The sequence below is a fragment of the Euleptes europaea genome, chromosome 1, assembly GCF_029931775.1.
Source record: "Euleptes europaea isolate rEulEur1 chromosome 1, rEulEur1.hap1, whole genome shotgun sequence".
NCBI classification, from domain to species: Eukaryota; Metazoa; Chordata; class Lepidosauria; order Squamata; family Sphaerodactylidae; genus Euleptes; species Euleptes europaea.
This window is the reverse complement of record NC_079312.1, coordinates 179000182-179025141: the sequence shown is the minus strand read 5'-3', so window position 1 is coordinate 179025141 and position 24960 is coordinate 179000182. Positions and strand designations below refer to the sequence as shown.

The 24960-nt window shown below is 51.7% G+C and overlaps 1 protein-coding gene across 1 annotated transcript; it reads right to left on the bottom strand.

Moving 5' to 3' along the window:
- Positions 1 to 631: 631 nt before the first annotated feature.
- Positions 632 to 21773, bottom strand: LOC130478241 (protein bicaudal D homolog 2-like). The gene is made up of 9 exons (XM_056850395.1): positions 21760 to 21773; positions 15603 to 15822; positions 14516 to 14728; positions 13739 to 13891; positions 11620 to 12036; positions 5263 to 6030; positions 3708 to 3859; positions 2671 to 2872; positions 632 to 637 (listed from the first exon to the last, which is right to left on the bottom strand). Exons 2-9 carry the CDS (start codon positions 15813 to 15815, stop codon positions 632 to 634), a joined length of 2124 nt encoding a protein of 707 aa, XP_056706373.1. The 5' UTR covers positions 15816 to 15822; positions 21760 to 21773.
- Positions 21774 to 24960: the final 3187 nt, after the last annotated feature.

The window sequence follows — 24960 nt, the reverse complement described above, 5'->3', positions numbered from 1 at the left end:
AACGCAATATTCAGGGGCTCCCCTAGAAAGTTTCTGTACTGTTACAACACCGCTAGTGGGGAGGGGAAGACTCTTGACACTCATCTTGTGTCCCCCCCAACCCACTACAATAAACGTTCCATGAACTGAATGGACCTGTTTTCCTTCAATCTGTGCAAGGAGCAAAACCAGTCCACAGCTATGTGCAAAACCAAGAAAGTGGGGTAGAGCTTAAGAAGTGAACCTGGTGAATAAAACAGGACAAGGAGGAAGGGTGTTTTTTTGAGGGGGGGACCACACCCAACCTCCTCTCAGCCAGCCGACACAAAACAGACCCTGGTCATTAAGGCAGACACTTGTGACTTTTTACACCGGAGCTGATGAAGGCACAACGTTACAGGCGCTTTGGGAGGGGGGGGGAACAGTGCCAGGGGTGAACCCAGGGAGGGGGAGTCTTTCAAAAGGCACCGAGGGACAGAAATAATCTCTGGCCAGAGGTTTCCTCCGGGGTAAGGATGCTCCTGGCGAGTTCCGAGCTTTTCCCGTTTTGCCACACACACACAAAAGGGATCGGAGTCCCGTGGTCACGCTGAAGGCCATCTGAATGCCAAGTTAGAATTGCATAGAAGCCTTGCACCGGATGCGGATCATCTCATCTCTGGAAGGGGACAAGGAAGAGAAGGACGGAGTTTAGAAGAGGGCTGCCACACTTCTACTGCACAGCAGAGCAAAAGCAGCAGGAATTCACTTACGGTACTAACCGTTTCTACCGCACTGTATAGATCAGTGGTCCCCAAAGTGGGCAGTACCACCCCCTGGGGATGGGGTGGGATTACCTAGGGGGGCATTAAGAGCCAAGAGGGCAGCAGGGGGTGCTAGAGGCGGGCCCCTTCAACTGTGTTGTTCACTAATTTACAATAGATCAAGCTATGGCACCATGCTGGCAAATTTGGTGGAAACTATCAGAATTTCCCCCCAGACTTTGAAGAGCTGGTACCACTGAATCAAGTTCATCAGTTTTGTTGAATAAATTTCAGCTAAAAAGTTTTAATTTGATTTTGAATAGATGTGCAATTGTTACTGTTTTAAACTTTTATTGTTATTATCTTTACTGAGTCATGCAAACCCCTATTTTGAATAGTAGGATAGGGGGCGCTGGGGTTGAGTTTGTGAAACCAAGGGGGCGGTGGCCCGAAAAAGTTTCGGAACCACTGGAGATTGTAGCTTTCATTTTTGGGAGAGAGCACGTTTCTAGCCCTCATAGAGGACTTTTTGGGGGAAAGGTGTAGACGGTTTTTAGGAAGCACTCCAGGCAACGGAGCTTCCTGTGTCTCACACAGCTACTTGTTCCTCTTGTCTTGGCTGTCAAATGAACACATGAAGCTGCCTTATCCTGAACCAGAGCCACGGTACATCAGAGTCAGTATTGTCTACTCAGACCGGCAGCGGCTCTCCAGGGTCTCAGGCAGAGGTTTTTTCAATCACCTGCTTGCCTGGTCCCTTTAACTGGAGATACTGGGGATTGAACCTGGGACCCTTCTCCATGCCAAGCAGAGGCTCTACCACTGAGCCACGGCCCCTCAAATGGGCTTACATAGCATGTCCCGTTGTGCTTCGTGGCTGACTCTTCCTGCCTCATCCCTTGCCCTTAACTCTGCAAGCACACTGAAATCACTGTTGCTTCCGCAGCAACTGTGGGCAACGATTAGGGTTGCCAACCTAGCCCGCCCTCATTCCCAGTCCAACCGGGCTCAGGGCGGGTTACCACCTTTAAAATCAACAAAGTCATAAAATGTTAAAATCAATCAAAACACAGCAAACATAGCAGTGAAACAAGAGGGCAATTACAATAGTAGTAGGCCAGACAGCAGACTCCCCCACCCCCCAGATGACAAGGAGGGAAAAGGGGGATGGGGGAGGCCAGTACGATGGAGAATTCAGAATAGCTAGAGCTGCCCTCATAGGCCTGGTGGGACAGCTCGGTTTTGCAGGCCCCGCGGAATTCTTTCAAGCCCCACAGGGCCCTGATGTCACCAGGAAGACTATTCCACCACGCCAGGGCCAAAAAAGCCCTGGCCCTCGTTGAGGACAGCCGCACATGCTTTGGGCTGGGGACCACCAGTAGATTATTATTAGTAAAGAGCTCTCGGGAGAAGGGGGTATACCAGGAGAGGCGGTGCCATAGGTACGACAATCCCAGGCCGTGTAAGGCTTTAAAGGTCAAAACCAGCACCTTAAACCTGATCCGATACTCCAGCTGGAGCCAGCACAGTTGTTTTAGCACTGGTGTGATATGATCTCGCGACGAGGTCCCCGCGAGGAGTCTCGCCGCGGCATTTTGCAGCCGCTGGAGCTTATGGTCAGCCTCAAGGGCAGCCCTGCGTAGAGTGAGTTACAGTAGTCTAGCCCAGAGGTGACCGTCGCGTGGATCACCGTGGCTAGATCGGGGCGGGAGAGGTAAGGCACCAGCTGCCGGGCCTGGCGAAGATGGAAAAAGGCTGCCTTGGCTACGACTGTGACCTGAGCCTCCATTGGTGGTCCTGACCCTGGTGGTCCTGACCCTGGTGGTCCCTTCCTGCTCTGATGATTCTATGACTCTCACACACACCCTGGCAGTGCCCTGCCTGCAGCGAGCCAATCATCCCCCCTGCAGCTCTCCCCCTGCCCCCCTCCAGCTGTTCCTGTCCTCACCGCAGAGCTCTTGGCTGCCCTGAGGGTCCTCCGCCTCACCCCTATCACCTCCACTGGGCTCTCCAGGGACTCCAAGCGCTGGGTGAGCGCCAGCTTCTGCTGGATGGCCATGCGCAGCAGGGAGCTCAGCGTCTTCTTCTCGTCCTCGGCGGCCGCCAGCTGCCGCTGCATCTCATCCAGCTGGCTCACGTACTGGTCGCACCTGGGCAGGCGGAGGAGAGTCGAGGCTAAGTCGAGAGGAGCGCCCAAAAAGGGCCAACCCACGGAACCTGCAGCTGGACTCGTGGTCTCAGCCACCTTGGGTGCCACACCGCCGACATAGAATGTTTTAGTTAACTGGGATTCTTGGCTTAGCTTTTAAGAATGCCTCTTTAAAGTGTCTAGTCTTGACTGCAGAGCTTGCTTTTGTGGCCAACGCCTGGTGGAAACAGGGCCAACTCCCACCAGGTTATTCACCTGACCTCACCCTGCGCCTGGTGGAAACAGGGCCGACTCACAAAGTTTTTCACCTGACTTCACCCACACCTGGTGGAAACAGAGCTGATATCCCCAGGTTTTTCACCTGACCTCACCCCCGTGCCTGATGGAAACAGGGCTGACTCCCACCAGGCTATTCACCTGACCTCACCATGCGCCTGGTGGAAACAGGGCCAACATCCCCAGGTTTTTCACCTGACCTCACCCCACACCTGGTGTAAACAGAGCTGATATCCCCAGGTTTTTCATCTGACCTCACCCCGCGGCAGGTGAAAACAGGGCCGACATCTTCAGGTTTTTCACCTGACCTCACCCTGCGCCTGGTGGAAACAGGGCCGACTCTCACCAGGTTTTTCACCTGATCTCACCCCGCGACTGGTGGAAACAGGGCCGACTCCCACTGGGTTTTTCACCTGACCTCACCCATTCTTATTACTGCCCCCGCCCCTTTTACAGCACTGCTAGCGCAACGCAAGTGTCCTCTCCGGGGCAACTCTGCTCCATGACACCAGGGCAGGCCCGCCTCCCTCCCCAGTCTCTCCCCGCCCAGGGCTCCTAACCTGCTGGCAAACATGGCTCGCAGCGAGCAGAAGGTCGCCGCATCCTCCTTCAGGGCTTTGAGCTCGTGACGCAGCTTGGCCATCGTCTCCGACACCAGCACCTTCTCGCCATCGTACTGGCCCTTGAGATTGGAGAGGGCCGCCTCCGCTGTCTGCAAGGGGAAAGGCCAGGGAGGTTGAAAGGAGGCCCAGGTGAGGCAGATCCGCCCTCGCCCCGGTTCCCGGCTCAGCCGCTTTGCAGACAGCATTGATGCTGGCATGGGAGCCAGGCTTTTTCTGCCTAGTGTTTGCTCAGTACAGGGCAATCACGGAGGGGAGCCATCAAAAGCAGGACAAGAGATTCCTCAAAGCAGCTGTGTTTTCATCGTGGGGGAAAGTGCCGTCAAGTCGCAGCCAACTTATGGTGACCCCATAACGGCAAGAGACTTTCAGAGGTGGTTTGCCATTGCCTGCCTCTGAATAGTAGCCCTTGATTCTTAGAACATAAGAAAGGCCATACTGCAGGGGTGGGGAACGTCAGGCTCGGGGGCCGTATAAGGCCCGCGAAATCATTTGGTCTGGCCCTTCATGGGTCCTGGCAGATCTTTAGCTCAGAAGGATGCTGCCCTGCCTGAATCTCTTGGCCCCAGCTGGGGACAGCAGAGCTCAAAAGCGAGTCGCTCTATGTGGCAGACACTCGGAGCCGCCTCCAGTCGTGCCTCTTGGCTAAACGTCTGACCAAATACAGCAGGCTAATTTTAAGTTGATAATTTTGTGTGGCCAGCGAACGATGTTATAAATATCTAAATGGCCCTTGGCAGAAAAAAGGTTCCCCACCCCTGCCATACTAGATCGGACCAAGGCCCATCAAGTCCAGCAGTCTGTTCACACGGTGGCCAACCAGGTGCCTCCAGGAAGCCCACAAGCAAGATGACTGCAGCAGCATTACCCTGCCTGTGTTCCACAGCACCTAATGTAATAGGCATGCTCCTCTGATCCTGGACAGAATAGGTATGCAAAATGACTAGTATCCATTTTAACTAGTAGCCATGAATACCCCTCTCCTCCGTAAACATATCTACCCCATTCTTAAAGCCTTCCAAGTTGGCAGCCATCACCACATCCTGGGGCAGGGAGTTCCACAACTTAACTATGCGTTGTGTGAAGAAATGCTTCCTTTTATCTGTTTTGGATCTCTCACCCTCCAACTTCAGCAGATGACCCTGCATTCTGGTATTATGAGAGAGGGAGAAAAGCTTCTCCACTCTCTCCATACCACACATGATTTCATAGACCTCTCTCACGTCTCCCCTCAGCTGCCTTCTTTCCAAGCTAAACAGCCCAAAGTGTTTTAACAGCTCCTCATAGGGCAGTTGCTCTAGCTCCCTGATCATTTTGGTTGCTCTTTTCTGCACCTCCTCAAGCGCTGCAATATCCTTTTTTGGGTGTGGTGACCAGAACTGTACACAGCACAACTCTTCCAAGCCCGCCTGTAGGTTTACGTCTTCTCCACCCCCTGCCCCATACCAAGAACCAATTCCCACTGTAGCCAGCCCACACCCCCGGTGCCCCCTACCTGCTTGTTGGCCTTCAGCACCGTGCGCAAGGTGGCGATCTGCTCCCGCTTGGTGCTCAGCAGGGACTTCAGCTTCAGCACCTCCTCCACCAGCGCCTCCTTGTCCCGCTCCAGCTCCACCCCGCGCCCCGCGGGGCTCTGCCGGTGCGCCAGGGCCAGCGCCATCTGCAGATGCTCCAGCTGCGCCCGCAGGACACCCAGCAGGCTGCCCATGTGGAGGGGCTCCAGGCCGCAGGGCGAGCCAGGGCCGCTGCTGGGGGACCGGTCCCCGCTGCTGCTTGCCTCCCGCTCTGCCGCTGGGAGCTTCCTGGAGGACCGCCTCCGGGATGCTCCCTGGGCCCCGCGGCCGTCCCGGTAGTAATCCAACACCACTCGCTGTGGGGTGATGCTGTGGCAGGTGCAGATGTGGTGGTACAGCCCGGCCAGCTCCTCCGAGAAGCCCAGGAGCTCCTCCTGGGCCTGCGCCAGCCGTGACTGGCACTCCAGGGCGACCCGCCGGGCGACCCGCAAGTCCGCTTCCAGCTGCGTGGCCACCTCCCGGTCCCGTTGAGCGGCCAGCCGGGCCTTCTCCACCGCCTCGCGGCAGTCCTCCCTCTCCTGGAGCGACAGCCCAGCCCCGCCGCCACGAGGGCCAGCCTCTGGGGCCTGATGGTGCTCCGCATCGCGGCGGCTGTGCACCTGCTGCTGGGCCAGGGCCTCCTTGGTGGTGGTGAGCTGCGCCTTGAGCTCCTGCAGGTCGGAGGCCAGCGAGGTCTTCTCGTTTTCCACCTGGGGACACAAGCAAACAAGATGTGGCAGAGGTGGGAGAGACTGCGCACAGCTGCCGGATCGGTGGAGGCTGACAGGACACTGCGGGCGAGCCGCGAGGCTTAAAGGTACTCTTTCATACTGCTGCGTACAAAGGCCGGCATGGTAGCCAGAAGCAAAAAGTCCGGAAAATATAAATAGAAGTAAAAATCCAAGGCCCAAGCGTACACACTAAAAATTATGTAATTTCAAAATATGTATACTTTTTAAAATTAAACACTTTATTGATATAACATATCATAAATACAATTCAATACATACTGCCCTTATTAACTACAACAACCAGTCAACTGTACTCAACCTTACATTTCCTGTTCAAAAATACTGCCAGTTATGATATATTAAATTTGAAGGAAGTTTATCAAGGTCAGTCAAATACTGAACTATCGGAAACCAATTTTCTACAAAACTGGAAGGGCTATCCTTATTTAAGGAGTCGAAACCATCTTGGATTTTTCCCATATGTATACGTGTCATGAGTTAGCCTCTGATGAAGGGGAAATGGAAGCCAGAACAGAGGGACATCCTCAGGCAGAAGTCCCACAGGAACAAACACAGGGCCTACAGCCTGCCAGAATAGAGGATCAGCCAAAGTCAGGAGATGACTCACCATGCCTGCAGCCTGCCAGCTCAAGGACTCCAGTTGGACCTGACACCTTGCAACACGCAGTGTCTCCAGAGGCCTCGCCAAGGCCACTGGAGCAGAGAAGAAAACAGGTCCGTCTGGCAATGCAGCAGAGATGGCAGAGTGCTAGACTGAAGGCTTTATAGAGGAACCTCCTCAGTAGCAGTGATGAGGAAGAGCAGGGCTGAAGCACCACCTGTGAACTCAGCCGAATCAGCATCAGCTGGCTCTTCTACAGCAGCAGGGGAAGGGATTTAAGCCATCAGTTAGGCTTGGATGTTGTGCAAGCAACTTGTCACCAACCCCCTTGTGTACCGGCCTTGTTTCCCTGCTATCGTTTGGATTCCTGGTATCCTGACTTCTTGGACTGGCTTTGACTAACTCCTCGGACTTCCCTTGCCGGTATTGAGATCTTGGACTTTGCCTGAACTGTGAATGACCTTGGACTGTTCCCCAAACTACGCTTCCAGCCCTCGCTCCTTGCCTGCACCACGACAATACGTTGATTTTAGGATAATACCACATATAACACATACAGGGCATTGCAACAGCCTACCAAATTGACATACTTGTATACCATAGTAAGACACAAAATAACATAATTATACTCTGACCATGTGTGTTTTGGCCATACAACCGAATGTGAAATTGGATTTTAATCCTGAAAAAAATGTATACATATTTTGTACTTATATAATTTTTAGAGTGCATAACCTTGGGCCTTGGATTTTTACTTTTATTTATATTTTCTGGACCTTTTGGGTACTTAATTCTGGTGTTTAGGGTTATTTTTTCCCCTTTGTTGTTGGTGTGGTAGCTAGGAGCACTGTCCATCAGACGCATCTGATTTACCAACTCTCTCAGTTACCTAGACTCGGGCCCTCTGGCCTTGCTGATCCACGCTTCTCCAACCTCCCGGCTGGACTACTGCAACACTCTCTGGGGCTGCCCTTGAAGACCACAGTACCCACAGACACCATGTTGGAGACTCTTGCGTTAGGGGAAAGGGGTGGCCAGGGGCTACGATGGGCATGCACGTTGACAGTGACTTTCAAAGTTCCCTAGACAGGCAGCTTACCACCACACCAAGCATAGCATTAAAACCTGGAGTGAAGGGGATATTCTAGTCCAGAGGTTCCCGAACTGTGCTCCATGGAGCACCTGGTGCTCCACGGAGCACTTGCTGCTCTGCAAAACATCTCCTAGTCGTCCGTGAAGAGACTGGAAAGAAAAATACTACTGTCATTCGGTTTAGTATGTAGGTGCTAGGTGAAAATTAGTGCTCCGTGACGATTTCTCTCCTGAAAAGCGCTCCATGTCTCAAAAAGTTTGGGAACCTCTGTTCTAGACAATGCAAAGGTGAAAGGGCCATGCCTTTCCAGCCATCTGCAAGGATGGTGCCGCTTCCACATCTGCTTCTGTGAGAACACTGGCAGAGCTAATCTTCTCTGCAGACTGGCAGACTCAGAGGGGAAGGCAGAACAGGGCAGGGCGAGAGCCCGGGCGCCAGCTGGGCAGGATGTGCGGCTGCTCAGAATAACTTACAGGGGCTTCCTGCCGTGAGCCCAGCAGGCAACCAAGACACGCCTGGCTCCAGGCAAATGCCGGCACGTCCCCTAGATGTGAGCAAAGGCTCCGGCATTCTGACACCGGGCAGCTAAGACACCCTATCAACCCCAAAGGAAGAGAAGCCTGAATGTAAAGAGCATCCCCCTAAACATTTACCATTATACAGGCTTGAACACATGAAGCTGCCTTCTACTGAATCATACCCTTGGTCCATCAAAGTCAGTATTGTCTACTCAGACCGGCAATGGCTCTCCGGAGTCTCAGGCAGGGGTCTTTCACATCACCTACTTGACTATTCCCTTTAACTGGAGATGCTGGGGACTGAACCTGGGACCTTCTACATGCCAAGCAGATGCTCTACCACCGAGCCATGGTCTCAGGCTGAGGTCTTTCACATCACCTAAAGCCTGATTCATAACTGGAGATGCCAGGGATTGAAACTGGGACTTTCTGCATGCCAAGATGCTCTACCACTGAGCCACAGCCCCTTCCCTAAGGAGGACTGAACACATGAAGCTGCCTTATACTGAATCAGTCCATTGGTCCATCAAAGTCAGTATTGTTGACTCAGACCGGCAGCGGCTCCAGGGTCTCAGGCAGAAGTCTTTCACATCACCTACTTGCCTAGTCCCTTTAACTGGAGATGCCAGGGATTGAACCTGGGACTTCCTGCATATCAAGCAGATGCTCTGCCACTGAGCCACGGTGAATGTAGGACAACCCTACAGGGCTTGGGACTGTGGGATCTGAAAGACCATCTTCTCCCATATGTTCCTGCCTGAGAATTAAGATCGCAAGGAAAGGCCCTCGTGACCATTCCAGGGACTATAGAAGCTTGTCTGGTATGCACATGAGAGAGGGCCTTCTTGGTGGCAGCCCCATAATTATGGAACAACCTCCCCAGGGACATACGCCTCGCCCCCTCTACTTCAATCTTTATGAGGTAGTTGAAGACAGTTTTATTTAGGGCTGCATTTGGTTAAGTTTACTAGCAGTCCTGTGGTTTTAACTTTTGAGTTTTATGGCTTTTTAAATGTATTTTCTTTTATGGGTTTTATCGATGTTGTAAGCCACCTTGACCTCTGTAAGGAAGAAAGGCAGTTAATAAATGTTGTAAATAAATAATAAATAACCTCCTCTTTTCCTTGATGGCAGACCTGGGAAAAGGCAGATCTTTATTTTCAGTAAGCACAGTATTTCTCCTTGCGTGCAGTGGGCCACCATACTAATTCCCATCTGCAAATCCCCATTTAAGGTTTACTTCTAGGTCTTTCCCATCCGCAAGTCTCTACAGCATCCCCACCACTAGTTCTAGTGTGCAGCTGGTCAGTTTATTATGGGATATGCATTGATGAGCAGCTATGACACCTCACCCATAAGTTATACAACTGTTCCAGTTGCGACTGCCGTAGGGCATTTTGCAACCCGCGTTTTTTGTCCAGCTGCTAATAAGCAGCTCCATGTGAGGTGAGACTGGACTACTTTAGACTGAAGGCTAGGAAAGCCGGCCCCACAAACCTAGCTGGTGGCAGCAACTGCCCCTGGCCTTACACGCCCGGGGGAAAGAGCCCCATAGAATTCTCTCTGCAATGCACGGAAGAAGAAGAGTTGGTTTTTCTATGTCAACTTTCTCTACCACTTAAGGAAGAATCAAACCGGCTTACAATCACCTTCCCTTCCCACATGTGCGGCTGCTAGCTTTAAACAGAGAACACCCCACCCCTCCCAGTTTTGTGCAATACATCTCCCTAGGGCAGGGGAGGGGAACGTTTTTTCTGCCAAGGGCCATTTGGATATTTATAACATTCGCGGGCCATACAAAATTATCAACTCAAAAATTAGCCGACCAATACGTTTCTCCATGGCCCAGATGGGAAAGGGTTAACACAGTTTCTTGGGTGGTCCTAGCAGCTCCATAGCTCAAGACTCTTCTGGAAGGGGGGGGAAAGGTTCCTTTTCTCGGCAAAACAAACTCACATCTACCTTGAATAGAGGCTATTCCTGTCCGTGGGAGGGGGTGGATCGCCAGTCTTAGATCCTTCTGAGCTAGAGATATGCCAGGACCCACGAAGGGCCACACCAAATGATTTTGCAGGCCTTAAACGCCCCCCGGGCCTGACGTTCCCCACCCATGCCCTAGGGCTTAGGAGGGTAGCCGCACCGGAACCAAGGGGGCGGTAGCCCAAAACAGTTGAGGGACCACTGGTATAAATGCTAAAACCTGCTCTCATGAAAATACAGTGACAGGCCCATATGAAGCTTGCAGGACATAATTTTTTGTAGTTACATTTTTGCATTAATTTAGCAACAGAAGAATGAAAAGTAATTCCTAGAGTATTACACACGTAATAAAATAAATATCAAGCTTGTAGGATAGATATGATGCAAAAATGTAACCATAAAAAAATTAATTTAGCAACAGAAGAATGAGAAGTCATTCCTACAGTATTACACACATAATAAATACCTATCACTAACCATCAATTTGTAAAACGCTATTGTCAAGTTGCAGCTGACGCATGATGACCCTGTAAGGTTTTTGTGTCAAGAGACAAACACAGAGAGGTGGTTTGCCGTTGCCTACCTCTGCAAAGCACTACCACGGCTGATGTAAAATTAAGAACTCCTTGGAATTAATTACAAAGAGTCTTATTGCTGAAATGTTTGGAGGAAAGCAAAAAACCCAACTCTAGATGGCCATGGTCTTCTCTGGTCATGGCCCCCTTTGAGCAAAATTCACTCACAATTAGATCGGTTTACAAAAACGTGGTTAATAAATGAAGGTAGTTTCAGAGGGTAGCTTGGACTCTCGAGTGCACATACCCCCCAAAACTTTGGTAGTCTCTAAGGTGCTACTAGATTCGAACCTAGCCCACCACAGGGCTGGTTCTGCAACAGCCAGCTGCCTGGCTCGGGCCATAAAGAGGGAGCCGTGATATTTCGCCATAGCACAGCCGACGCCACCATCTGACAGGAATGCAATTATGCATAAGAAAAGTCCTGCTGGATCAGACCCAGGCCCAGCAAGTCCAGCAGTCTGTTCACACAGGGGCCAACCAGGTGCCTCTAGGGAAGCCCACAAACAAAACGACTGCAGCAGCGTTATCCTGCCTGTGTTCCATAGCACCTAATATATTAGGCGTGCTCCTCTGATCTTGAAGAGAATAGGTATGCATCATGACTAGCATCCATTTTTACTAATACGTAGTATTTTACTAATACTAGGATGTAGACCTCTATCATATCTCCCCTTAACCGCCTTCTTTCCAAGCCTTAGTGTTTTAAGTGTTTTAAGAGTCTTACCACAGCTCAAGGCACACCTCTCACATACCCCTGCCCCCTTTCAACCCCCTCACCTGGAGCAGCTGCTCTTGCAGCTTGTGGATCTCCGCCAGGCTAAGCTCGCTGAAGAGGTCGGCCACGAGGCCAGGGGCGGGCTGGACAGGTTGGGGCGTGGAGGCCCTGCCGCCCCTCAGGGCGCTGCCGTTGGCAAAGCCACTGTCCAGCTCCTCGCCTTCCACCTGGCTGTGGCTCAGGTCCTCCAGGTTGGCCTGCAAGCTGCTCAGCGAGGCGTGGTGGCCCCGGGAACAGGTCGCCAGCTCCCGCCGCAGCTCCTGCTTTTGCTCCCGCTCCGCCTGCAGGGCCTCCAGCGCCTCCTGGAGCTGGTGCTCCGCTAGGTCCCGCAGGCGCCCCAGTTCCGACAGCTGGGTCCCCGCCAGTGCCAGTTCCTCCTCCCGGCATCTGAGCGCACGTTTGACGCTCTCGAACTCCACCTGAAGAAGGAGGAGGAGTTGGTTTTTATATGCCAACTTTCTCTACCACTTAAGGAAGACTCAAACCGGCTTACAATCACCTTCCCTTCCCCTCCCCACAACAGACACCCTGTGAGGTAGGTGGGGCTGAGAGAGGTGGGGTAGTCTAGCCCAAGGTCACCCAGCTGGCTTCATGTGTAGGAGTGGGGGAATCAACCTGGTTCACCAGATTAGCCTCCGCAGCTCATGTGGAGGAGTGGGGAATCAAACCCGGTTCTCCAGATCAGAGTCCACCGCTCCAAACCACCGCTCCAAATCACTACACCATGCTGGCTCTCTCCCCACCAGGGGACGCCATAAGAGGACACCTGGAGGGGCGAGACAAGCCGTCAGCACCAGCAGATGCCTCCTTACAGGTCTGCCTCTCCTTTTATGTCATCTGACATTTATTTGAAACATTTATTAGCAGCCTTTTTTTCCTTAACGGAGCTCGCAGCAGCTTAAAACAGGTTTTTTTTGGCTGCCAAGTCACACCTGTCTTATGGCGCCCCCTGGTAGGGTTTTCAAGGCAAGGGACATTCGGAGGTGGTTTGCCATTGTCTGCCTTGACATCACGACCCTGGTATTCCTTGGAGGTCTCCCATCCAAATACTTGCCAGGGTCAACCCTGCTTAGCTTTTGAGAGCTGACGAGATCAGGCCCTTTTTTCCGGTTTATTTATTTACTTACTCGATTTCTTGCCCGCCCTCGCCAGCCAAATCCAGGCTCAGGGCGGGTTACATCGTTTAAGATATACATTACTGCATGCCAGTCATCAAAATTAAAACAATAAAAAGCAATAACGTTCCACTTAAAACAAGCAAGCCCGAGTTGGCGCTCCACTTTCTGCTGACTTGACTGAGCAACCAGGTAGGCCACCCCTCAGATGGAGATCAGCAGATAATACAACGGGGGGCGGGGGATAGGGAGGCCAGCAAGTATCATATCCGTGGCTGCCCTCAACCATAGGCCTGGCGGAATAGCTCTCTCCTACAGGAACTCCTTGATGTCTTCGCAGGGCCCTGATGTCACCGGACAGAGCATTCCACCAAGCCGGAGCCAAGGCCGAAAAGGCTCGGCCCTTGTCGAACAGCCGCACACTCTTAGGGCCGGGGACCACCAGCAGATTATTATCAGCAGATAATAATGCTCTTTGGGGGCATACCAGCATCTGAAATCAGTTTCTTGTGCACCAAGACAATAGAACAAGATCCCAGAAGAGAAGTGAAAAACCATGAATGTACAGGAGTCTTGTAAGCCCGCTCTTGAGTTAACATTTCGATTCCAGAAAAAGACCTGAGCTGCTGCCCTTACTCACACCAAGCCCTGCAAAGGCCAGAAAAGAGACATGCGCAGCTAAGGCTGCAAACGCCAGGTTGGGAAGCTCCTGATGATCGGGGGGCGGGGATGGAACACGAAGAGGACCTCAGTGGGAGAGAAAACTATGGAGTCCATCCTCCAAAGTTGCCATTTCCTCCAGGGGAACTGATCACTGTCATCAGAAGATCAGTGTCATTCTGGGATTTCTCCAGGGGCCCCCCAGGAAACTGGCTACCCTATGCACAACTGCCACGTGTTGGCCCCTATATGAGTCACGCTTGCTTTCAGATCAGGTGCCCGGTCGCTAAAGAGACAGACCCGTCGGCCAGTGCTGGGTCACTGGGGAATGGGCCCTGGCCAATACCTGGCTGCCCTTGAGCACGGAGATCTGCTTCTGCAGGGAGATGTTCTCCTCCTCCAGCTCCGTGCAGTCCTGCAGCTGGCGCAGCTCCCTCCCCTTGGCCTGCTTCAGTTGCTCGCGCAGCCGGACGCGCTCAGAGTCCATGCTTTGGCATTCCTGACGCAAGGAAAAGAGCAGCCAAATTCAACACAGAAGGGCTTACAAAAAATCACAACACAGGTAAAGATCCGCAACAAATGTACGGTACAATTCACTTCATACACTACAATGCTTATTTCTATTTATCCAGTGATGAATTCAAGTATAGTCCCTTATAACATATGTTCTAGGAAGCCCACAAACAAGACAGCTGCAGCAGCATTATCTTGCCTGAGTTCCACGGCACCTAATAGAATAGGCATACTCCTCTGATCCTGGAGAGAATAGGTCTGCATCATGACTAGTATCCATTTTGACTAGTAGCTATGAATTCCCCCTCTTCTCCATGAACATGTCTGCTCCCCTCTTAAAGCCTTCCAAGTTGGCAGCCATCACCACATCCTTGGGCAGGGAGTTCCACAATTTAACTATGCGTTAAACTATACGTTCAATCCTGCTCATTCAACCTTTCGTTATAGCTATACAAGCCCAGGTTTCCCAGCTTCACAGCGGCAGGGACTGCTCAGGTGAGGACAGGGCTCGCAGCAGCTAGCGAATGGTCATCGCATTCGGCTGGTGTATAACACTGCAGGCAACCCACACTGCAGGCAACCTCCCCGTTCTCCATCTGGCCCAAGTTACCTTCCTCAGGTCCTGCAGGGCCGCACCCAGGCGTTCGCTCTCGGCTGCAGTGCTCTCCAGCTGGGACCTCAGGTGCTTCACGTCACCCTGCAGCTCCTCGATGCACTGATTCAAGTCAGCCTCCTTGCAGGCCGTCTCTCGGAGAAGATGCTCTTCTCGGCTCTCCCCGTCAGCCGCGGCCCTTTTGTGAATGCTGTGCGACTCTGTCAAGGCCTGGGGAATACATGAATATACATGTACCCGACTTATCAGTCCATCAAAGTCAGTATTGTCTACTCAGATTGGCCATTGGCTCTACAGGGTCTCTGCTAGAGGTCTTTCACATCACCTACCTGCCTAGTCCCTAACTGGAGATGCCAGGGATTGAACCTGGGACCTTCTGCACGCCAAACAGAAACCTTCTACCCCTGAGCCCCGGCCCTTCCCCAATGTTTACACATGACGCTGACTTATACTGAATCAGTCCATTGGTCCATCAAGGTCAGGACTGTCTACTAGGACTGGCAGTGGCTCTCCAGGGTCTCAGGATGAGGTCTTTCACATCACCTGCTGCCTGGTCCTTTTAAGTGGAGATGCCAGGGATTGAACCTGGGACCCTCTGCATGCCAATTAGATGCTCTGCCATTGAGCCATGGCCCCCTCCCCAAATATGAAGCTGCCTTATACTGAATCAGACCCTTGGTCCATCAAAGTCAGTATCATCTACTGAGACCGGCAGTGGCTCTCTAGGGTCTCAGGCAGGGGTCTTTCACATCACCTACTTACCTAGCCCCTTTAACCGGAGATGCCGGGGATTGAACCTGGGACCTTCTGCATGCCAAGCAGTGTGATAACGGTATCCTTTTCAGGACTGGCATCCTGGGGAGGAGCCCCTTTTAGAGTTGCCAAACTCCAGGTGGTCTTTCACATCACCTACTACCTAGTCCGTTTAACTGGAGGTGCCGGGGATTGAACCTGGGACCTTCTGCATGCCAAGCAGAGGCTCTACCCCTGAGCCACCGCCCTCCAATAGAGAAGAGGCAGGGAGATCACAGGAGAACACGCTACCCACGCCTGGCCCAACAGCACAGACCAAGACTTCGCTCACCTCCTTCATGCGGGCCATCTCCAACCGCATCATTTCCAGCTGGCCTTCCAGCTCCCCGCAGTGCTGCTTGAGCTCGCCATTCTCCTCCAGCACAGCCAGCCCGTACTCGGCTGCCTGGACCTTCTCCTGCGTTGCCTCCCGTAGCTCAGCAGACAGCCGCTCCACCTCGGCTTGCAGCTTCACCGGGTCCGGGGCCATGGAGGCTGCCGGCATGCCGCCCCTGGGGAAACAAGAGGCAAGAGTCAGCCTGGAGACATGGGTGAAAAGCAGGCTGGAGAAAGGACGCCTCCACCTGGGGATCAAAGACAGCACCCACTCAGTCCACATGAGAATAGAAGGCCATGCCGGATAAGACCCAGGCCCATCAAGTCCAGCAGTCTGTTCACACAGGGGCCAACCAGGTACCTCTAGGAAGCCCCCAAACAAGACAACTGCAGCAGCATTATCCTGCCTGCATTCCATCTTATATAATAGGCATGCTCCTCTGATCCTGGAGAGAATAGGTATGCACCGTGACTAGTATCCATTTGGACTAGTAGCCATGGAAAGCTCCATCCTCCATAAGAACATAAGGAAAGCCCTGCTGGATCAGACCAAGGGCCATCCAGTCCAGCCATCTGTTCACACAGTGGCCATCCAGGTGCCTCTAGGAAACCCACAAAGACGACTGCAGCAGCATTGTCCTGCCTGTTTTCCAATACACCTAATATAATAGGCCTTTTCTCTCTTTTGAATCTCTTACCCTCCAGCTTCAGCAGACGGCCCCACGTTTTAGTATTACGAGAGAAGGAGAAAAGCCCTGTCCGCTCTCTCCATACCATGTCTCCCTTTAACCGCCTTCTTTCCAAGCTAAACAGCCCTAAGCGACTTCAAGGGATACAACTCTGGCTAGGACTGCACAGCTAATTTGCTTCGGCCCAGGAGAAAAGCCCCCGCCACTTAAAGCCCATTAATTAATTATACACCGTAGATGCTTATAGGTTTTTATGATGGAGGAAAGGCAGCCGGGTCATATCGTGCCATGCGCCGCTGCGTGCTCCAGAGGCCTCCTGATACTTCCATTTTTATCCAGTTTGCCTCCAGCTCCTCTCCTAGCATGGTATAAATGGGCGGCTTCAACAGAGCCAAAGGAGAAGACAGTGGTCCCCCTGTGAGAGGCAGAACAAGAAGCTCTCATTCGTACACACAACCCCCCTTTCCTCCACCCTGGCTGTAAGACATATAGCTGAGAAGAGACGCCCAGCCTTTCTTCTGGAAGAAACTCGGGAGCAGAGAGCTCAAGGCTCGGAGGGAGCCACTGAGAAGACGTCTGTGTGCATCCCTGGCCTCGCCCCATGAAGCAGATGGAGAGACTGCGGACTGGCTTAATATAAGAACATAAGAAAGACCCTGCTGGCTCAGACCAAGGCCCATCAAGTCCAGCAATCTGTTCTTCAGCACCTGTTATAATATGCATGCTCCTCTGATCCTGGAGAGAATAGGTGCGCATCATGACTAGTATCAATTTTTACTAGTAGCCATGGGTAGCCCCATCCTCCATAAGTACCTAAGACCAATGCCCATCAAGTTCAGCAGTCTGTTCACACAGGGACCAACCAGGTGCCTCTAGGAGGCCCACAAGCAAGACGACTGCAGCAGCATTACCGTGCCTGGGTTCCACAACACCTAATATAATAGGCATGCCCCTCTTATCCTGGAGACAATAGGCATGAACATAAGAACGTAAGCAAGGCCCTGCTGGATCAGACCAAGGCCCATCATGTCCAGCAGTCTCTTCACACAGTGACCAACCAGGTGCCTCTCAGAAGCCCACAAGCAAGACCACTGCAGCAGCATTTATCCTGCCTGCGTTCCACAGCACTTTAATAGGCATGCTCCTCAGATCCTGGAGAGAATAGGTATGCATCATGACTAGTACACATTTTTATTAGTAGCCATGGATAGCCTTCTCCTCCATGAACATGTCCTCTCCCCTCTTAAAGCCTTACAAGTGGCAGCCATGACCACATCCTGGGGCAGGGAGTTCCAGCATTTAACTATGCTTTGTGTGAAGAAACGCTTCCTTTTGTCTGTTCTGAATCTCTCACCCTCCAGCTTCAGCTTCCCTGACTACAGGAGGAACACAGCAAAGCAGGGGGCTCGTGAAATGATACGGGGGCCCGAGCAGTAACGAGTTAATGTCAGATCCGATGGGTCCAACTCATGTAGAATATAGAAGAAATGCCAGGATTAGGTCACCTTCAAAGTGCAGCCAGGGGCTTCTCGGAGGTTCCCCAGCGCGGCAACTGTCACCCTCTGCAGGACCCTAAACTCTGGAATTCAGAGTGACGTGACATCTGTCCGGGAAGAGCGACGCACGCTTTCAGCTCTCTGGGGGCGGGTCACCAATGACAGGCTGAACAGGCGCTCTTGGGAAACTAGCAGCCCATACCCTTCCTTTGGAACTCACTCTACGGAGAATGCTTTAAGGGAGACTTTTTAAAAAGGGGGCAAGCGCTCGTTTTCAAAGCTGTGCTTCCTGATCCGATAAACCCACAGCAGGGGTCCCCTGCCATGGCGCCCACGGAGACCTTTCCTGATGCCAGCCAAGTGTTTAGAGAAAGAGCAGGGCTTCCGAGCCAGCGTCGTGTAGTGGTTACGAGCGGTGGTTTGGAGCGGTGGACTCTGACCTGGAGAACAGGGTTTGATTACCCCACTCCTCCACATGGGCGGTGGACTCTAATGTGGTGAACCGGGTTTGATTCCCCACTCCTCCACACAAAGCCAGCTGGGTGACCTCGGGCTAGTCACAGCTCTCTTAGAGCTCTCTCAGCCCCACCTACCTCACAGGGTGTCTGTTGTGGGGAGGGGGAAGGGAAGGCAATTGTAAGCCGGTTTGATTCTGAAGTGGTAGAGGAAGTCGGAATATAAAAACCAACTCTTCTTCTTCTTCTGATTGACCACTGGAGATCTCACTGACTGTGCAGATTAAAATAACATTTTTTGGCAACAACTGCCAATAGAAATCACAGTGCTGATTCTGTTCTCTAGTTCTTCTTGCCCCGGGTATTTTTAAAGTTTCTCCTTTTGTCCCCTGCACTTGGGCTTCGGTTAAGGATGCGCGCGCATGGGGTCCCCCTTCTTACGACAACCATTTTGTGGTTCTTTCACATCACTGCTTGGCCCTTTTAACTGGGGATGCCAGGGAGCGAATCTGGGATGTTCCGCATGCCAAGCAGATGTTCTATCACTGAGCCACGGCCCCTCCCCAAACACACGAAGCTGCCTTATACAGAGTCAGACCATCAGTCCATCAAGGTCCACATTGTCTACTCAGACTGGCAGCAGCTCTCCAGTGTCTCGGGCAGAGAAAGGTCTTTCACATCACGACGGCCTGGTGTTTTCCACTGGAGATGCCGGGGATTGAACCTGGGACCTTCGGCGTGCCAAGGAGATGCTTTACCACTTAGCTACAGACTCTCCCCATAGCGAGGGAAACACATAACTGCTCACCAAGACCAACAGATGCAAAGGCGAGAACCGTCTTCTACTGCTGTGGTAATCAGCCTTGCGTCACCCTAGTGACTAATAGTTACTGTCTCCTTCGGCAAGCACAGAGGGCGGGAGGAGAGATGTTGCTGCCTGGAGAAAGGCCAGAGGAAGACTTCTGCTTTCAGCGAAAGGGCTGACACACAAGCAGACCAGCCCAGCTTCATCGGGAGGAGGCAAGAAGCTGCACTGTCAAGGGCAGAGCAATATGGAGGAAAGCTCATGCCCAATTTGCACTGAGGAATCAGACTTGAACCCAGGCCACACGGCTTCAGAAAGCGGGTGGTCCATCTGAGGTGAAGGGCAGAGCAGCAAATCATTGCCCGGCCTCTTTAAGGCACTTACTGCAACTGAAAGCTTCCATGTGGAGGAAATATTTTTATTTAACGAAGGCACTGACCCTATGAGGAAGACAGTTGAGCCAGAAATCTTCTCCACAATATGCCCATCTTGATACGATAACCATCTTCAAGTACCTGAAGGGCTGTCATAGAGAGGAGGATGCAGAGTTGTTTTCTGTTGCTCCAGAAGGTCAGACCAGAACCAACGGGTTGAAATTAAATCAAAAGAGTTTCCGTCTAGACATTAGGAAGAACTTTCTAACAGTTAGAGCGGTTCCTCGGTGGAACAGGCTTCCTCGGGAGGCGGTGGGCTCTCCTACACTGGAGGATTTTAAGCAGAAGGATTTTAAGCAGAGACTAGATGGCCATCTGTCAGCAATGCTGATTTTATGTCTTTAGGCAGATCATGAGAGGGAGGGCAGGGAGGTGTGCATCAGTGTTTGGCTCTTGTGGCCCTTTCTTGCATGCCCAGGGTAGTGCTGATCGCCACTTCAGGGTCAGAAAGCAATTTTCCTCCAGGCCCGATTGCCCAGGGATTTTAAGGTTTTTTTTTTAATTGGCCATCTTCTTGGCATAGAATGGGGGTCACTGGGTGTGTGTGTGGGGGGGAGGTTGTTATGAATTCCCTGCATTGTGCAGGGGGTTGGACTAGATGACCCTGGTGGCCCCTTCCTACTCTATGATCACTCTGCATCCACCAACAGGCAGAAGGGGTGCTGCCCAGATACAAGGGAGAAGAAGGCCAAAGCTGAACAGGCAAACCCAGGTGAGGAGGCCTGGATTAGGGAGAGAGAAGAGCTTCACCCCACGGCTACCAAGCAAGACGCAACCAAGGCCACAGATCAGGGCAAACTGGACCGAACATTCATTGTCGTGGCTTCTGCCCAGTCCTGCACACACATCCCTGATGTGTGTCTGCACAGAAGACTACCTGAACAACAGTTACAGGTTAAGGGGCTGTGGCTCAGTGGTAGAACATCTTCTAGGCATGCAAAAGTTCCCAGGTTCAATCCCCGGCATCTCCAGATAAAGGGACCAGGCAAGTAGGTGATGTGAAAGTCCTCTGCCTCAGACCCTGGAGAGCTGCCGCTGGTCTGAGCAGGCAATACTGACTTTGATGGACCAAGGGTCTGATTCAGTAGAAGGCAGCTTCTTGTGTTCAACCCTGATACACCACCTGATCACATCCTTCCGGCAACCACCCCCTGCTTAACAGCGAGAGCGCACATGCATGGAAAACATACACCCTGCCCATAAGTACATACAGGGAGGATGGGGCCCCAATGCGATTGCAGCATTTTACATGATTTTGAAGCCGATACCTAGAAAAACCACCACCTCATGCAGGGGGAAAACGTATCCAGAGCAGCTGTTACCTCTGCTCCCAAGTGCAGGAGGAAATTGCCTCTCACCGCACTCCACCACCAGCATGCAAAAAGTGGAAGAAAGCGCCTTTTTCTCCCCCCCACCCCCAGATCAAACCACATTGGGCCAAGTTTTAAAACAATCTGAAATAACTGATTCTGGTTCAACAATTCCTTCTTTTTTTAACCTAGCACTTTTTAACGTTCACCCTACTTTCAAGGACACTAAGCACAGTCCCCCCCCCATTTTATGCTTACAACAGTCCTGCGAGGTAGGCAGAGCTAAAAGAAGGCTACTGTCAAGGACAGTACTACTTTCAAGGACAGCAAGCGCAATTTCCCCCCCACCACCACTTTATGCTTACAACAGTCCTGCGAGGTAGGCAGGGCTAAAAGAAGGCTACTGTCAAGGACAGTACTACTTTCAAGGACAGCAAGTGCAGTTTCCCCACCACCACCACTTTATGCTTACAACAGTCCTGCGAGGTAGGCAGAGCTAAAAGAAGGCTACTGTCAAGGACAGTACTACTTTCAAGGACAGCAAGCGCAGTTTCCCCCCCCACCACCACTTTATGCTGACAACAGTCCTGCGAGGTAGGCAGGGCTAAAAGAAGGCTACTTTCAAAGACAGTACTACTTTCAAGGGCAGCAAGTGCAGTTTCACCACCACTTTATGCTTACAACAGTCCTGCGAGGTAGGCAGGGCTAAAAGAAGGCTACCGAATGGGCCAAGGTCACCGAAGGAAGCTTCCCTGGACCCAGACCTCAGACTGACACGCCAAATCCCTGCCTTACCGGCTCACGCGGGATTTCCGACTCTGCCAAAAGCGAGCGGGGTCAGACTAGAGGACCTCGAGGGAACCCGCCGCCAGACTTCCGATTTCTATCTCCGCGCGCGCGCCGCCCCCCAGGTCTGGGCCTCACCTCAGAGGAGGGGCGTGGTCCGCCTCGGCAGCCAATCAGAGAGCGAGCAGGGAGAGTCCCGGGGGAAAACTTCTGAAGGGCGTCAGTTTTCCTCGGCTGAGGTCCGTTATGCGCTAAGCGGCGACCGCGCCGGGCGGCACCAGCGGCGCCGACGTCTGACCCACCCGCCTCCTCCCTCCCCCTTTATAAGCCCCGCTCCCTTCCACCCTCCCCGGACGTTTGAAATTCCTCGCGCGCCTAAACGGGAGGCTCTCCTGTCCATTACGGCTGATTGACACGCGAGGACGCGCTCGATTGGTCGCTTCGGGGACCCCGGTTTGGCGGGTGGCGGCTCTGATTGGCCGCCTCTGACGCCAAACGGGGCACGGTCATCTCTAATAGGCCAAGGAAGTTGGCGGGGTACGCCTTCCGAAGCCACGCACCCTTCTCTCGGTTTGGCCGCTCTCTCTAGACCACGCCCATGAACTTTGCCTTCATGCTAACGGAAGTCTTTCGCCCCGCCCGCCTGTTCTTACGGCCACGCCCCTTTACTGGCTTTCTAACGGTCGAGGGGAGGCCGGGATATTGGTTGAATGGCATGTCTACGAGCCAATGAGAATTCAGCTTTTTTGCAGCGAGGCCTCTGCGAAGGGCTTCAGGGATCGCCCTCATATTCCTGCCCTCCCACATCTGAGTGAGGTGAGGGAGGGTTTTAAACACAGAATTATATATAAATATATTTGTGTGTGTTTCCTCCACCCTGTAAGAAACGATCCTGGTCAAGCTAATGGGGCCTAAGGTGGCCACATAGTGTAAAAACAGAAAAGGGGAGGCAAACATAATTTATGTGAAAATAAATTCTGTGACTCTCTGGAGGAGGGTTGCCAACCTCCAGGTACTAGCTGGAGATCTGCTATTACAACGGATCTCCAGGCGAAAGAGATCAGTTCCCCTGGAAAAAAGGGCTGCTTTGGCCATTGGACTCTATGGCGTTGAAGTCCCTCCCCAAACCCCGCCCCTCCTCAGGCTCCACCCCCAAAACCTCCAGTTATTTCCCACCCCGGAGCTGGCAACTCTACTCTGGAGTGACCCTGGACACCTGTTAGATTTTGCTGCTACAGTAGGGTTGCCAACCTCCAGGTAATTGTTACACAAATACACATAAACAGGTTGCAAAAAACACATCTATAATGAGTAATGAAGATGGAAAGAACAAAACAAGTGCACAACATGAAAGCTTAGCAACTAAGTGATTGGTTATGTACAAATGTACAAGCATGAAACAGTCTATTGGTGTGTATCTGGAGGCAAAAAGTCCTGAGTTTCAAAATTAATCAGTTCAGCAGGATATCCAATAGTAGGTATAAATCCAAAAGCTAGGGGACGGCCGTTTCACATTCGTTTCTTCAGCCCCACATTGCATCATTCATTTTGTAGTAAGTCAATTACATATACAAGTCCATTTCAATTCAACATTCTGCAGCAGCACTGTCAACAGGTCCCCAATGGGATACTAGTGTGGTCTCCTTTGGGGCTCGAAACGATCGTCTCCTCGTTGCCAACTCCTCTTCACCTGTTGAATTCATAACTGGAGACTTCCTGCAATACTTATATGGGACTTTGAACCTTGACTTAATCAATTTTTTGCTAATTTTGTAAACAATATCCTCTTTGTATAGTCACTTTGTATGTGTATTGTCATATGCTCATTACTGATATATATAAATATCGTTTTCACTTTTGCATACATTGTTGCTCCTGTACTGAATTCCTTATCTCCATTATATTAGTGCAGTGGTGCCTTTTCTTCTCCCACCTGGAGGTTGGCAACCCTGGCTGACTGACATGTGAAAGGGGCATAATCCGGGGCCCTCTCAAACACCAGAGCATTTTCAGAGGGGTACGTGTCTGCTGCAGCAAAAAAAAAAAAAAAAAACCCAACGCTTTTTGCAAAAAAAGCCTCCAGGGCTCAATGACCATGAATTTAGAGTCAATGTGTATAAACTGCTTTTTCCTGGCTCAGCTGCCCAAAACAACCCTACTAAAATAAATCCCCAAAACAGAAGAGCCGTGAAAAACAGTAAGGCTGCCATCAACAGGCAACCCGTTTCATCTCAGACTCCGCAGCATTTGCACCGACGTTTCAAATAAAAAAAAAAAAAAAAAGGAAGGAAACCATCCCAGGATGTGGAAACCTCCTCCCGTCATGTCATGTGAAGTTGCGGCAGTGACACGAAGCAGTTGCGCGGGTGTTTTGTAGCCCTCATTCTAAATCACAAACCCCCGCACCGTTGTAACTTCTCATTTCACAAAACTGCATCAAACCTTTTGGGTTCCGCCCCCCCACCCGGCCCTTACCCCCTGGGGGGTAGGGGTGCCAGATCCGGGTTGGGAAACTCTTGGGAGATTTGGAGGTGGAGCCAGAGGAGGAAAGGGACCTCAGTGGGGTACAAGGCCACAGCGCCCACCCTGCAAAGTAGCCATTTTCTCCAGGGAAATTGATCTCTGTCATCTGGAGATGAGTTGTAATTCCAGGGTAGGGTTGCCAGGTCCCTCTTCGTCACTGGTGAGATGTTTTTGGGCTGGAGCCTGAGGAGGGCGGGGTTTGGGGAGGGACCTCAGTGCCATAGAGTCTAATTGCCAAAGTGGCCATTTTCTCCAGGTGAACTGATCTCTATCGGCTGGAGATCAGTTGTAATAGCAGGAGATCTCCAGCCACAACCTGGAGGTTGGCAACTTTATTCCAGGGGATCCCAGGTCTAATCTGTAGGCTGGCATCCCTAATTTTCAGAGACAACGCCATGTTCATCTGTTGCAGTAAAACCACTGCTTCTTGAAAAAGCTCACTTTCCTGGGGGGCAAAATTAACATTTATTTTTAGTACATTTAGAACTGCTTTTTCTGTAACTCAGCTAATAGAAACAGCCCAATCCTAAGAACACTTTCTTGGGAGTAAACCCTATTGGATTGACCTAAGTAGGATTCTGTATAGACCTCTTCAGGATTGTTCTCTAAATCCCAAAACAGAACAGCCATGAAAATCAATTTGGCTGCAATCCACTGCACGCTTTCCTGGAAGAAAGTACCATCAAACGCAGGCTGTTACTGCACTTGTATTCCCACCGATGTATTAAGAGTTTGAAAACGTTATAAAAAATACTGTTCACACTTTGTTTGGCCCTTTAGGTGTGAAGACGTCTTCCAAACATTTATAAGCCATGG

What these genes read in the sequence shown, in the direction of transcription:
- LOC130478241 (XM_056850395.1), bottom strand. Translation starts at nt 15,815, where the DNA reads ATGCCGGCAGCCTCCATGGCCCCGGACCCGGTGAAGCTGCAAGCCGAG. An exon ending in AGATGGCCCGCATGAAGGAG is followed by an intron (nt 14,729 to 15,602) that starts GTGAGCGAAGTC and finishes TGTATTCCCCAG; the next exon opens with GCCTTGACAGAGTCGCACAG. An exon ending in CCCTGCAGGACCTGAGGAAG is followed by an intron (nt 13,892 to 14,515) that starts GTAACTTGGGCC and finishes TCCTTGCGTCAG; the next exon opens with GAATGCCAAAGCATGGACTC.